Source organism: Archocentrus centrarchus, chromosome 1 (assembly GCF_007364275.1).
Source record: "Archocentrus centrarchus isolate MPI-CPG fArcCen1 chromosome 1, fArcCen1, whole genome shotgun sequence".
Lineage (NCBI taxonomy): Eukaryota > Metazoa > Chordata > Actinopteri > Cichliformes > Cichlidae > Archocentrus > Archocentrus centrarchus.
In genome coordinates this window covers 26,525,495-26,541,457 of record NC_044346.1, presented here as the reverse complement: position 1 = coordinate 26,541,457, position 15,963 = coordinate 26,525,495, and the positions used below count along the sequence as shown (strand labels likewise).

At 39.8% G+C, this 15,963-nt stretch overlaps 1 protein-coding gene across 2 annotated transcripts in view; it reads left to right on the top strand.

Moving 5' to 3' along the window:
• Window positions 1–15,963, top strand: part of ube2o (ubiquitin-conjugating enzyme E2O) — a 53,064-nt gene that overhangs the window by 17,417 nt on the left and 19,684 nt on the right. For both annotated transcript variants that reach the window (XM_030726655.1, XM_030726660.1), the window contains exon 2: window positions 15,585–15,644. In XM_030726655.1, the coding sequence (XP_030582515.1) occupies window positions 15,585–15,644 (60 nt within the window). The remainder of the gene's footprint in view (window positions 1–15,584; window positions 15,645–15,963) is intronic.

Below are 15,963 nucleotides of genomic sequence, written 5' to 3'. Positions count from 1 at the left end.
GAGCGTTTATTCACTCCACTGTGGTGTCAGCTTGCATGTATCATCTTTGATTAGCTGATAAATGAGCAAACAGTTACTTTTCTGGGCTGAAAAAATAATATTAATTACATTACTTATTTCCGCTCGTTTAGTCTGCTCAGCATGATTAATTAACCTAAACCATTTATCTTGCCAGTTTCTGTGCATTTGTTACCTTGCTATGTTTCACGTGATATTTGATCACAAACAATGTGCTTTTAATGTGAAGTGGGGGAAAAAAAAAATTTGAATTTAATTTAGTCCATCTAGACTGTGGTGCTATGTCTTTTAAAGCTCACCTGAGTATGGCTGACTCTCAAAAACAGCGACTCAAATGTTGCACACTGCTTCAAATTTGCAGCACTAATACTCTTCAGATGACGTTATGCATCCTTCAGCACAGTTTGCTCAGAAGCCACCCGCAGGTGCTCGAGGTAGGCTGGCAGACGTTGGCGTAATCTGGGACATGAGGCCGTTGCCAAGGCCCGCCCAATGGTGCTTTGGAGCTCAGAGCCTTAGTTATGGTTTAAGCAGGTGCCAGGCAGGCACAGGGAAACAAACAGATGAGGGGCAGGGCACTAGGTTTTTCATCATTGTACTGTACTCTTCCTCTAAAAACAGATGAACAGTGCAGCACTGTTCATCTGCACTGCAGCTGCTGTATCAAATCTGAGGAAATTCTTCAAAAAGTGTTTTTTTTTTTTTTTTTTTTTTTTTTTTTTTTTTTTTAAAGTTCTCTTTTTTCTAATGTAGATAGATATGCTGTAGATACTGCAGCAGGAAGCTGTAACAATCTTTCAAAGGGTGGATAATAGAAAAAAATAAAATGCACATTTATCTGTAATTATCTGTAATTATTCAGACTGAATGGAATGTGTAACAGCTGAAAAAAACACACAAATAATAAATACACATATACAGCATTAACTTTGAAGAATCCCGGTATGCATTTTTGGTTGCCAATTTCAGCTACAAATTATCCATAAGTGCATGAACTGAGAGTGCAGGGGACTGTTCTGCTGTAGTGAAGTGAGTCATAGTTTGTGTATTGATTTGACTGTGCTCTAGAAAACGCACAACTATGATGCTTCTAAATTTGAGGGTGACTTTGTTGAACATCTGTTGCCTTATTTTATTTATTTCTTTTGTTTTCTTATCCATCATTGCGTGCACACACCCACACCCTTACCCTTCTCAGGCTGTTGTTTTTATTATTGGACATGCAGCCAGGATGACAGGTTGTCATGCCTAGGTTGTGATCAAGATGCTCAGCAGGTGATGCGGTCATTAAAGAAAGGAGGCATGAAATTATTTTTTTCACCTTTTAGGGCTCCCTCCTTGGGATCATGCTTTTAGAGTGAGACCAGCTTGTTGTCCAAGTGTGAAATGGACGGGACAAGCTGTGAACCTGCTGTGCTCTCTGAAGATTTCTGACCTTACAGATCATCTTCTGTCATCCTGCTTCTTCTCTAAACTATTTTTCTGTCCCTCTTCTTTCATAACCTTTTCACTTTCGCCATTCTCCCTCTGCCCTCTTTCATAACCACTTTTGTCTCTTTCTTCCTTCATGTTTCATCTTCCTTAATTCAAATTCATTCAAGTACATTTTGTTAATGTCCTTTGTGCATGTCCATAATGTTACAGGAGTATACAAAAGTTTCACTGAATTCATTCTTTCCTCTACCTGTGAAATGTTCCCCGTGCTGCAACACAAACAGTTGGAGTGATGGCTTTTTTTCTCCAGACCTACCTTTTTGCTTGTTGCTGCCAAAGAGTTCCATTTTAACCTCATCGGTCCACAGGGCTTGTTTCCAAAATGCATCGGGCTTGTTTAGATGTTCTTTTGCAAACTTCTGATGCTGGATTTTGTAGTGAGGACGCAGGAGAGGTTCTTTTCTCATGACTCTTCCATGAAGGACATATTTGTGCAGGTGTTGCTGGCCATGAGAACAATGTATCACAACTCCAGAGTTTGCTAAATCTTCCTGGAGGTCTTCTGCAGTGAAGTGGGGTTCTGATTTGCCTTTCTAGCAACCTTCTCCTGCTTTGTGGGCCTCAATCATTTTCAGAGTGAATCGAAGCTGCCTAGAAGAACCCATGGCTGCTGATTTTTTTGGACTAGGTTAGAGAAGTCTGGGTATTTATAAAACTTTGAAATTTGCATCACCTGACTTTCCTGACGATGATTGTGAACAAGCCATAACCCTAACAAACTAATTAAGTTCTGAGATCTTGGTCAAAGTGAGCTGAGTGCTCAGATCTCCTAGGTTTTCCAAACTTTTGCAAGTTCCTCCTTTTCCTCCTTTTTTCACTCTAAAATCGTACAAAACCAAAATAATACACCTGTATCACTTAAAATGTTTTAAAGTGTGTTTTATCTTTAACTTTATGCCTTTTGGAATTCATTTAATCTTAGACTTGCTTAACTATTCACAGTAACAGTAATTTTGACCAGGGGTGCCCACACCTTTCCATACCACTGTAAATTAGAAATAAAAGTTGATTTTTAAAATAAGCAGTGGATTGTGTGAGGGTGGAGACCAAGTTTCTGGTCTCTATTATTATAATACCAAAAAAATCTAGAACCAACCTGTCAAAATGTAGGTAAACACTGGAGTTGTGCTAATTTGCAGAGTTTGGCTAATAGCAGCAGCATGAGCAACAAGCAGCCATCTGTTCCTGCTGGTTAAAGTCCATGTTGCCTGTTGTGAAAGTTGTTACACATTGCTCTGGTGCAGTGCTGGTTTGTTGTGACACAGCCTATATTCAACTTCTTCATTTTCATGTTGTCAGACCATGTAGTTAGCAGGTTTTCAGACCCACCTGTGACAGGGATGCTCCTGATGACTAATTTACTAGGAGTAAAATCAGACTAGCTCACTAGTGTAAAAGTCAAAAGTGAACACAGTCTAATGGATGAGGTTAAACACTATGTGTACAAATATTGTCTATTTAAGAGCTATTTGAGCCATTCTGTTTTAACAGAAACATATATCATGATGTCAGATTACTTTGTGAGGTGTGGCTAATATTAGCATTTTCTCCTTGTTGTTTAACGTCCACACGCCTGTGCACACCATGGTTACTCATTGTTCTGGTGGAGTGTTTATTTTTCACTTTAAACAGTTAGTATTTTTATTGTCGACTACATGAAAATATTTAGCTGATTAATAGCACACATCTCTAGATTGCACAGAGCGTCAAGTGACATGTAATGCATGAGGTCAGCGCTTTCTTACTGTAAATGGGGGAGGATAAATTTAGTTTCCTCGTGTTATTGCTCTCGCTAGGCCGCTTGCTAAAATAATCATGTCTATGCCAAGCAGAGACACTTGCAAAAAGCACAAAAGACAAGTGCAGACAGGAACCTCAATCCATGCACGCCCAACCTCTAATGTCAACACACGTGATACTTGTTGCCACTAGTTAAACTTGATGTTAAGGTGTTTCCAGAAAAGTGACCAAAGTGTTAATTTAGACATTAAATTGTCAGTTCTGATGTGTGCTTTTTATTAAAAAAAATAAAATAAAATTAAGGTTAGAGGTGCATGTCTGCAAGACGATGTTTTCTCCTCAAACCTATCTTTATCTTTATCCCACCCTGCTTCTTCATTTCTCTCACGCCCCTACTTTTTGTTCCCCTCCCCCACCTCCCACGACCTTCCTCACCCTTCTCCTTAGCTGCAGTTGCAGCTTTTGATTCTGAATAAAATCAGTTGTTGTAGGATGTGATTTTACAGTCTGGTGTCTACATGCTCTGACGCAGTTAATTGGAAAAAGCGTGACATGCATAAAAGCAATGAATGACGTCACCTATTCAGTGCAGTACTTACTGTTATTGTGATTCTTTAATTCTGTAAGGTAGACCAAATGTGCTTTTCCCCAATTTTCAGCATTACCTGTACTAATCCTCCATATTAAATAAGAGAAAACTGTTTAATTAATGAAATCAGTGTGTGTATAAATAATTCTTGCGATAAAACCTGCTCCAAAGCTCAGTTTCAGACAACTTCTCAATTTTATATTCTTGGATATGAATGATAAGAGTGAATATCCTAATACACAGTAGGCCAAGAAACCTTTTGTAAAAAGTACACAGAAAGTCATTTAGGAAAAAGAAGAGACAGGAAGTACTGTACACAATAAAGCAAAATACACTCCAGGATCGCTCCACCTATTCTGATTGAGTCTACATATCAAAAAGGAGTGGGAAGAAGTGCACGTGTATTTAATCCCACCCCTTCTCCATAAGTTATCAGTTAATAGTTATTCATTAATATTTATCCAGCTTCCTTATTGATATAAACCCCAATAACAGACATATTTCTAATAATAGAATATATACACTATGTTAAATACAAATTCTCATCATGTTTTACTTCTTCATAGTCTTACATCCACACGTCAAACCCAGTTTTGGATTCTTAATTGTAAACTCTGAATAAACATGAAGTAGCACCTTACTAAACAAAGACATTCACTGAAATTCAACATCCTCCTCTTTGTATTTTTATTCCTCTTTTTGCTTTGTTTGCTTCAAATCCACACTCAAACTGTTCCAGTTTCACTCCACACTCAGGAAGACCAAAACTTTTCTTGGTAGTACGCACATTCACAATTTTGAAGTTACAAAAACACCATAACTTATAACTTCCATTTCTCTCAATATTTCCTGGTAGTTGATTATTTTTTGCTCTGAACAAAATTTGTGCTTTTTGGAATTTCACTAGATCTGCAAATTTCAGTATTTTAAGCTGGACGAACAGTGACGTTGTTTTATCCCTGTAACCTGCATTGTGAATGATGCAAACTTTTTTTTTCTTTTTTTCTTTTTAAGAATTAAAACTGAAGTATACATGTAGTTATTGCCCGAGGCCTCTGGACAATACCTTAGATAAGGTGAAACCAGCGAACAGTAGAAAATATGGAATGATGTATGATGCACTAATGACTGCTTTGCCTTGTTTAGTACTGCAATGCTTCATGATACTTTGGAGTGAATATATTTAATGTGTACTTTCCAACTAAGTCTGTCATCCATTATTACCCCAGGAAATCTGTTTTCATTTATTCTTTCAATACGAACCCCCCCCCCCCCCCCTTTTTTTTTTTTAACACGTGTATTTGGTCTTCTATTTCCAAATAACATAATTTTAGTTTTATTCAGATTTAATATTTTTTTAATCTTTTTTTTTTCAATTTAATTAATTCGGTAGTGATCTCATCCATTAAATGCTGCAAATCATCACCAGAGCAGAAAATATTTATATCATCAGCAAACAGTACCATTTTTAACATACTGGACACATTACATATGCCATTGATCTATAAATTAACCAATTTAGGGCCCAGCACTGACCCCAGGGGCACACCACAAGCAATGTCCATCCATCAACAGCAACAATTATTTAACTTGACAAACTGACTGTTTCTTAAATAACACCCAACCCAATTTAAAATTACCCTCCAATGCCATAATGTTCCAGTTTTTTTTTATTTTTTCTAATTAAAATATGATCTATTTTATCAAATGCCTTTCTTAAGTCTATGAATAACCCATTAGGGGCAGCCAATCAGAAGTATGTTGGCTGAAAGGGAGGTGGGCTTAAATAGCTCATTTCAGAGAGTGGGTGAACCGAAGGACTGCATCAAGGCTTAGTATGAGACAAATGAGGAGTATTTTGAACTATGAATAATGCAAAGCTACTCTAACAGAGTCCAAGAATACAACTATGGAGTTGTAAATGAACACAAGGTTCACTTCAAGAGTTTGTAATAAAATCTAGAGTGTCTTTTTTTTATTTTCAAGTTATGTCCTCGCACATTAACAAGATGAGGGCAGAAAGAATGTTGTCCTTACATTAGTCACATAGTACAATTGGCTCAGGAGATTGGTGATATTTAAGTACAAGGAACAGTCAGCTTTAATTCAGATTGTGTTGTTTTTGTTTGTTTAAACATGTATTTATTTATTTTTCCCCTCTGTCGTAGCCAGTGTCCTGACAGAGCTGTGTTGGAGAATGTTGATGTAATGTGGTGCTGACTGGATGGGATAATGGATCTCATTTACTTACACGCGCGCGGACGAACGCGCACGCGCGCGCGGACACACGCACGAACGCGCACGCGCACACACGCGCACGCACACACACACACACACACACACACACACACAACTCTGAGGTGACTTGCCTTGCTTAAGGAACCTGCATCCATCCCACCAGCCTCCATTCCTCCTCTCTTCACTCTCTCTCCTTCATCTTCTCATCCTCCCTATTTTCCTCTGCAGTGTTGTTCCTGCCCAGTGGGGAGACGGTCTACTTTCTCTCCCTCTCACTCTATCCCTTTATTTCCATCTTACTATCTGCTGTTTTTGCTGCACTCTTGTCTATTTCTGGCTCTTGCTTTTTCTGGCTTCCTCACTCTCTGTCTCTCTCCAGGGATCTGTCTCGATCTCCCACTTGTTGGGCTGGCTGCTTTCTCGTCTGTACCTCGTTCACTGCTCATCCTTATTTTCTCCCTGTCACACCCTGTCTCCAGCTCCTTGCGCCCTCCTCCCCTTTGGCGTCTTCGCTTCTGACTTCGTTTTTTTTTTTTTTTTTTTTTTAAAAATCCATTTCTTTGTCTTAATGATTGACTCTCAAGTATCCTTCACCTGCTTCCTCCGGTCTCCATCTTATATTCACTTCCTTTTTGTGACTGCATTTTCTTTTTATTTCACACAAATTCTTTTTTCACTCATTTCCCTCCTGATATACAGCACTCGGTGTCTTGCAGTTCTTAGTGCACTGTCTTGATTCTCCCTACCCAATGTTTTTTTTTTTTTAATTTTATTTTAAAGTTCACCTCTCAAATTACAGAACAAGGAGATTGCTCTATAATAGATACTCTGTGCTATTAGTCCTTCTGTCGATCCCTTGTGGTCTTCATCGGTAAAAGGATTTGTGCCTGCTCCGTTTTTAATAGAGCCATGCACCCTTCCTGTGTGTCCAGATCAATAGGCTTCATCTCGACTGTCCTGCAGCAGCGAAAAAGGTATCACATTGTGAGGATTGATTGATGATGCAGTTTATTGCCTAATAAACAAAGGCTGCAAGGACTAGTCATTGATCTGGATTTATTTATTTTTGCTTCAGTACATTCAAGGCAGGCATTCTTTTTTTCCATTTATCTGTATTCAGATTACTGTATTTAAGATCACCACCCTTGCAGAATCACTGTCTGGTGTGATAACCTCGTGCTTTTTTTTGTTGTTGTTGTTGCTGTTGCTGCTGTTGTTTAGGAAGTGCAGCATCAGACAGCCAATCAGAAAGCTGTGACAGCAGCTCTTCTGACTAATGTGAGAACAAGAGGCTTTAATGTGCACAAATCAACCCACACAAGTGCAAAAGGTCTCCTAATAGTATTGTAATTAGTGCTGAATTAGTAGCGACCTGTGTAGTGTTTAGCACTTAGTGAGTGTGCATCACAGTGATTAAAACAATTATTAGAAAAAAGAGGCAAATATCATTCAGATCTTTTGTACACATGCCAGCCGTTGAGTTAACGTGTGCTGTGATTTTACATTTAGCACATTGACAAAGTTATTTTAAGCGTGATTGTTTTGGTCACAGGTAACATCGCAGAACTGTCCCATGATTTGAATTTATTGCTACAGCAGCTATAGAAATGGTAAATGGACTGGTATTTATATAATGCTTTTCTACTCGATTTGAGCAGTCAAAGTGCTTTCTTACTACAATCCTCATTCATCCACATTCACACACACATTAATACAAGCACTTTTAACCCAGTATTCACACACCTCACATTCTGATGGATCCATCAAGGGCAACTCAGGGTTCAGTATCTTGCCCAAGGATGCATCAACATGCTGGTTGGAGGAGCCGGGGATTGAACCATCAACCTTCCGATTAGTAGATGACCCGCTGTTACTCGGGAGCCGCAGATGCAATGCTAGCTAACATTGCTTGCAGCTATTTTGTTACTAGGATATGATGAAATATGTGCATGACTGAATATAACATGAATAAAAATTTAATATCTCGTTTATGAAAACAGTCTTTCTGAGTCATGTATAGTTTGACTAATGATTAAAAAAAAGATTCAATTCAAGAAGGCTGGAAATAGTTTGCTGTGGTATCTGGATTTGCAGTGCATTGTGGGATAAGTAGTTTTTTTTCAGTTAAAAGTAATTATGCGCACAGTCTTGTACTTTTGGTTTTTTCATTTTCCTTTATTTATTTTTTTTGATTAATCAAATATTTCTATGGTCATGATTCACCTCATTGACTTGGTTCAAAATTTACATAAGGATTTTTTTGATACATCAGTGGAGAAACATCTGGAACCAGAGCCCTTAAAAATAAATTAATTAATTAATTAAAATGAGCGGGCAGTGTTGTGCTCTGTCCCCTCGATATTATTAATTATTAAGAAGACTGAAAATAACACTGAAGCAAAAATAAAAGGAAAACTTGGCATATTAAAACAATAAAAACTGAGACAAGCAGATCCACTCTGTAAGCTAAACTAAATTTTAAACAGATTAAAAGCAAAAGCTCAGAATGAGTAAAAACATCCATTAAATACAAGGCTTTAGCACATTGATCCATGCAGCTAAAAATCATCGACAGAAATTCACAGGATCGACGTAGATGAACCCAGAAGGCCTCACTTGCTCTTTGACATCTTCACGTCTCTGAAAACTACGCGTTATTTTCGATTTCCCCCAAACTCCACTGAACAGAAGCGTAATTTGAAGGTGGAGGTACAGGTTATAGTGCTGCACCGTGTTGCACCTTCATTATCACAGATTTTTAGCAGCATCTGGTGGGCGAAATTTCACCTTTTGGCTCATATTCAGTGAAGTTAGCTGTGCGTGGGGAGAAATGCAGCATGTACACCTGTTACTACTGAATCCACCTGTGTTTGTTTTGCTTCCTGTGGTGCTTGTGGCTCGGATGTCTTGTTAGTATAGACAACAGTGTGAAGGACAAGTGAGCCTGGTATTGAAAGCTGTCTGTCAGAACAGGCGTGGCCCAGAGCTGCAGTTCTCTGCAGCATCTCGCTTCCTCCTCTTTGTGCTCCACCTGAATAATGATTTGTGCAAATCAGGCTGGAAAATCAAAGCAAAAACTATTCTCTGTTGATTCTTGTTATCAATCTGGCCACTTCTACCCTAAAAGCATGGATGAAGAGACAGCCGGGGTTGCCTTACTTCCTTTTCAGATCCAGGTGCCTCACACAAACATTTTTTTTTTCCTTTCTTTCTTTTCGTTGTCTGTCTCTTGCCCTCCGTTATCGTACCACCTCCCTCCTCCTCAGCTCTATACGAGCCATAGCAACAGTCAGCTGCTTTGCTGTGACCTATCAGTATAGCTGGGTAATCATTCTGCTGTGTGTGTGCGTGCGTGCGTGTGTTACCAAAAATGTCAGGAGATGTGCAATTTACTGTGTTGCAGCCAAAGTCCAGTTTTAATTAGTGCGCACGTGTCTGCACCTGAGGGTTTTGTAGAAATGCATAAATCCCCACCACAGCAGTGGTGCAGAGACAGCTTTGATTTCAAGGTGCCTTGAGGAGTTGTGTGCATCGTGTGAGTAACAAGGAGAAACCTTCCTCCTTCATCTGCTTCATTTGCAAACTTCACAAAGTGATGGCTTTGCCTCATTTTAATTTGACCTCCAAACAAACCTTAAAGCTGTCAGGCTTTTTCCGCTCCTTAAGAAGTCATCACTGCTGATATGTAGGATTTCTTTTTTTACCAAATTATGGCTCACTAGAGTGCTCTGCAGAGTAAATTCACAAACCTGAACAAATTATGCTTAAAACCTTAGACAGTCGGTCTAGCTTTATCTTTGCCGAGGGTTTCTTTTCTGTGAACATTTAGTGGCTCTTCTCTAGCAAAGACCCCCCCCCCCCCTCACACACACACACACACACACACACACACACACACACACACACACACACACACACACACACACACACACAAAAAAAAACTTGATAGCTGCCCTGAATTATTTTAGAGATTAGTTTTGAGATTTTTTTTTTTTCCCAGATACTGTGCTATGTAAACATCTTAATTTTGCATCATTAATTTGGTACCTGCTACCTTTCATTAGTACTTGGTAATAAAAAAAATTTGACAAATAATGTATGAAGATCTTCAAGTCAAAACACAAGTGTTATTAAATGGTAAATGGACTAGTTCTTTTATAGCATATTTCTACTTTAGCTGAGCACTCAACGTGATTTCTACAACACACAGACACACACACATGATAGAGGTGAAAAACTAGCTTTCCCATGAAGTACTGCAAAATTCAGTCAAGACTCTGCTGAATTAAACGAGCATTTAAATCGGGCACATTTTTTTTGTTACGCCTCTTAAGTTTCTTTGTAGTGGTGTTTGATGGGAGACCATGCAAGCACGGATAGTCCACCCATTTATGGAGCGAGAGATGCAGATGGTTAGATGGTGACCATCTGCATCTCTGTACATCATACCTGTACTGGCACAAACAAGGAGCTCCATCTAGAAATCTGGATTGTTTTAAAATTGTGTACATGCAGGACTGTGTATATTCAGGTTTCTAATGTTCCACCTACATCAATGCTGAATGCAAAACATGATCTAAACAAAGCTAAGACAAGACTAGGTGTCTCCTTGTTTAACAGCAACTGTAATCCCAAGAAATCCTCTACAGGGTTCTAGCCAGAGGTTGATCGCCCGGTGCTGTGCCTTGCTGAGGTGCCGTCGCGTCGGGCTGAGAATTTCAGCAGTTAGCTACGAACAGATCGCTATCATAACAGTTAGCTAGCGACCATTAGCATTAGCAAGCGGTTGTTCAGTACGTTCGGCCAATACCAAGGGACCACCCCCCCACCCCCATTCAACACCGGTCTGTGAAATTTTTCTGCCTAGAACCCTGCTCTCTACAAAGAGATGACTGTAACAGAAGGTGAAAAATGTTTTGCTTTTTATCACTTTCATAACGCTTTGATCAGTCAGATGGCAGAATTATTCCTCCTCTTCGACTTCACCTTTTCCTGGAGAGTCGTCGCTCCCACTGCAGGGCCGTGCTGCTCTGTAGCAGATTTAAGGAATAGAGTGTAATTGACATAATTCAGTTACAAGATGTACAGTGGATTAGAAATTACAATTACACATGTTAAGTGGATTATACTTCTTCCCAACAGGGCATTTTTAACAACTGCCTGACCAGCACATTCACACACATTGGTTATATTTCTGCACCTGTGCTTTAAACAGTGTTTCTGAACGGGTGAGGAAATGTGTTACTACAGCAGCGCACTGCAGCATGAAGCACTGAGAGAATATTAATGAAGAAGAGCTGCATTTGTGGGTCTGTCCAAAAAAAAAAAAAAAAAAAAAAAAAAAAGGTTTCTGAGCTCTCCTCCTGGCTAAAAGCTTCAAATAAATAGGGAGACAAGTTTGTGTGTGTGTGAGCTGAACAAACTAATCGTGAGCTGTAGAGAATTGAGGAGCTGACAAGCTGCTGTTTAATAGAGTACAAGGGAACATGGCGACCCATTGATTATATCCCCCACACACACACACACTCACTTAGTGGCTCTTCCTCTCCCAGAAATCAGAGGAGTTGGGTTACAGCGTGAGATAAAGCTGAAGACCTGCCAAGAACACACGAGTGTGTTTGTGTGTGTGAGATTGTCCTTGCAGGTACTTTTGATACTGTCCTCAACAGGATGTTTGGGCACTTTTGCTCCACACAAAACTGCAGCCATACAGTCTGTACTGTTATCTACAGCAGCTTATCCTTGCTTGTCCTTTTAGTCAGACTCTTTGCAGTTAAATTAAAATTTATTTCGAAACCTTGAAGAGGTGTACTGATTGTCCTGAAAGAGTTTCGCCGTGTTTTCTGAATCTCTACGGTGGAAGTGTATGCAAAGTGACCCAGAGTGATGTATGTTACTGAAATACAGTCGTCCCACAGTCCAAAAACATGCACGTTATGTTAACTGGTGATTCTAAATTGGCTGTAGGTGTGACTGTGAGCATGAATGGTTCTGTCTTCACGCTGGTGACCTGTCCAGGGAGTGTACCTCGCCTCTCGCATTAAGACAGCTGGGATGGGCTCCAGCCTCCCATATGAATTGGATAAGCAGTTAAAAAAGGGATGGATGCATTATTAATATACTGAATTGTCAACTCATCAGCTAATTGTTCCAGCTCTAATAACAGTATTACCTGCTTGTGCACACAAGACTTATAAGTATGTATTTCTACTGACATATTTTCCCCATCCGCGCCTCCCATTCTGTAGTTAACATGCAGTCTGCCTTGTCCTTTTGGATTTCCACACTCTTCTCTACTTCCATCTGTGTCTGCTCAAACTCTGGGGCTCTGGCTGGTGGTTCGTTGCCACTTTTCTGCATGCTTCCTGCCAGCAAAGCATCTTTTCCTGTCACTTAAAGAGTGAAAATAGGCCCTCCCACAGATAACCTTGTATCGCTGAGGTTCTCAAAGTTTTCATCACTGAGTTCCAGTTTAGGGAGCCAGCACATGATTGAGTGCTGCACAGAAAAATGCGAACATTAAACTTTTTTTTTTTTTTTAAATTCATTAGTGTCTGTCGTGTGTCTGTTGAGAGGATGTTAGTATTTAATGTTGGTATTTCTTCATTTAATTCAGTCACTTTTTACCCTTGTTTATGTGTAGACACCAGCTGTCTGAGTTGAGAAGGTTTAGTTGGCTAAGAACAGAAGAGGTGGAATTGAAGAGAAATGCTCCCCTGGCATTTGTTTTGTCGCACATCTGTGCCTCTTTTCCTTGTCGGACTCAAGATCTCCTAAAATTTCTCCTTATTACTTTTCCTTGACCTCAGTGGAAAGCGTCACGAGGTCAAGGATGGGTGTAAAGGACTATTCACTCATGAGAATCAGAGACTCTGACTGCTTAATAATATAACAGTTGTTGATGCAAGTCTGCTGTGTTGAAATGTCCTGACAATGGACTGCAAAGGCATCTTGGATACTCTGCTCTGTGATTTCTTACCTTGTTTCATGCAGGTTATTTAAAAGGAAACCTGTGGAAAAAGATCACTTCATTATTAAGGTAGGAATTCTGAAGACAAACGAATATATAACCTATAAAGTGAAATGAAGTGGTCGTCGTATTGAGATTACTTGCTCATCCTGTCCACACATACCGTGATCCAGGGTAACTCTTGCCTTTTATTAAGGCTTTCTGGGACTGGAGTAAAATTAATAAATGAGGCTGCAGTACAGCAGCGCTTAAAATGAGGACATAACTAATGCAAAGTGAATTACGTTACTTTTTCATTTTAATGTAGCTCATCATTTTTATTTAGAGAGCTGCTTCATTCAGGGAAATGACTTCATGAGAAGCAGATTTTATTACAGCAGTGTAATGTTCAGAGTTCACCTGTGGGTTTAAGACGGTTCAAATGGAAAAATACACTGTTAACATTTAGGTGATGGGTAGCTCCTGTGTGTCGCTGTGAGTTGACTGTATTATCTTTCTTTTCTAAAAGGGTGGTTCAGTGCATCCTCTCCTAAAGGAGGGGATGAAGGAAGCATTGAAGCACCTTCCTGTCATATTTACAGAATCTGACCAACCACCTCTGGATCACTTCACTCATTTAGAAACCTGACTTTTCAGCAGCCCAGGTCTTACAGGACATTTCATGTTATTGCTATTTTGCATTTCTGCAGTGGCTGCACTCTTAACAGTGGCTATCTGAAGAGTTAAGACCTCCCACCACCGCTTGTGGTATAAAGTATTTGGTATGTTTTGATTGGGGTGGACCCTGAAGTTTTTCTAGATGAATTCTTAGTGACTTCAGGTGTTAATGTTGTTGTCCGTTCAGCTGTGGTGCGTACTGTTTATGCTTATATTTCTATCCTGTTTCACAAACGGGTGCCGTGAAACACACCTGCCCATGAAGTTCTGCATGCTGTGGTTTAAGGGTGAAGGAAAGACACAAACAAGGACACAAGGCACATTAACTTTGATCCTCCTTTAATGATCAGCGGTCATGTTTTTGTCGTGAATAAACAGTATAAATAATGACTGCTGAAAAGCTGCATTGACGCTGTGAATAGAAAGAGCAGCAGCTACTTGTCCTGAATAGTAATTGGATGGCATTGGTGTGAATGTGGGTAACTTTCAGTGCAGGGGGGCAAAGAGATGGAGGAGAAACCAAGATATTCATGTAACTAGAATAATATGATGTAATAAAACATGTTTTCTCTTTTAAATGAGAGAACACGCTGCTTTGTAAGAATGGCTAATTTTAGATGCTAAAATATGTGTGGTGCATATAGTTTTCCCTTAGGGATGTAACGATTGCGATGCAAACATCCACAATATTTTATGATATCCATGTGGAGCTATTGTCTGGTTAAAGCCTGCCAATCTGGTAAAAGCTGTGATGTTTAAAGCTCGTTCAGATAACAAGAAAACTGTAAATATGTATGCCCTCTAAAGAAAAGCCCAGATGTGAACAGAAACCTGTGCATGTCTTGCATGTAAACTGAATTTGGACGTGTGTAAGGCCGCATGAAGACAGACGAGCATGCTGGGTGGAAGAAAATGGTGCAGCCCCCTGATTTCTCCTCAGTGACTGCACAATGTCGAGGTGTCTGGCTTCCAACTTTCTGTCTTTACCGATCTGATAAGAGAGCTCACAGTCCTGTTAGATGATGATCATGAGTGCATCTTATGCTGTTTACCTGATTATCGTTTAATTTCTTTCTCATAGCATGAATTATGAACCATCTGTGTGTTGGCATCTGATAAGGCTTGAAACTCACTGTAGCTGCTGTGCAGTCATGGTTCATTACAGCAGGCCTATTTTTTATTTATTTATTTAATGCAGGCCTGTTTTTAGTCTGGATGCCTGCGTACAGGCATGGTGTGACACAGCAAAATTCAGTTCACAGGAACAAGGTTTCCCTCTGAGAGCTGAACTGTTGCCAGGTTTAGTCCAACAGCTTCTGTTTCTCTGCCCTCTGATCGCTCTAAGTTTTGACTTTGTCCGCCCATCAGGCTGTCCCGAAACCATTTTAGTTTTACTGGATCCAGAATTTATTTCGTTGTTTTGATTAGTAATTGAAAGTGAAGTTGTGTTTGCTGACTCCTTCGGTGTTGAATAAACACTCCTGCTGGTCAGCTCAGTGAAATGTGTCTCTTTTGTTTGGACATCAGAATTGTTTATCTGCTCTCAGAGGGCGTTGCAGCTCTGCCGCGAGGTCATGTTGCAGTGTTTATGGCTGTGGGTGAGGACGAGGATGCCCGTGTGACACACAAGTACTGCTGTCAGGGTCCAAGTGTGAATGGATTTATACATAGCTGGTTAATTTCCAGCCCCTTGTCTAGGCTCCATTAGAGTTATTGATGCGCAGTGTTCTCCGCTGCTGTAAGGGTTATTATAAGAAAATGATCCAATTTCAGTGTCACACACTCAGCAGCTTCTGTAAGTGTGAGATGTCTTAAACATGAAGCCATTCAGCTGTGTTAGCCACCGTTTTCTTAACCTGTTTGCTCTTACTCTTGCAGTTAAAACTTGAAGATCGATCGATCGTCATTAGAGACATCGTGCGAAGAAATAACTCTAATGTAAGTATAGCCCTCGCTCTGTTTATAACTCTTTCACCTTCTCTGTCTGCGCCTCTCTTGTTGTTTCTGCTCTTTTCAATCAGCCTTTCTCTTTGACAGTCACGTCACTGTTCACCACTCTTATTTCATCTGCTGCATCAGACATGACTGGAATATTACTGCAGGTCGGCTCTTGTAGAGGACTAAAAGGAGACTTTTACGCCTTATAACACACAGTCTGAATACAAATGAAACATTTAAGCTTTGAGGATTTTCTTTTGGTTGAAATTCAGTGTGTGGTCTTGTGCATGCAGGAAGCACCTGAAAGGTCTGAGTTACT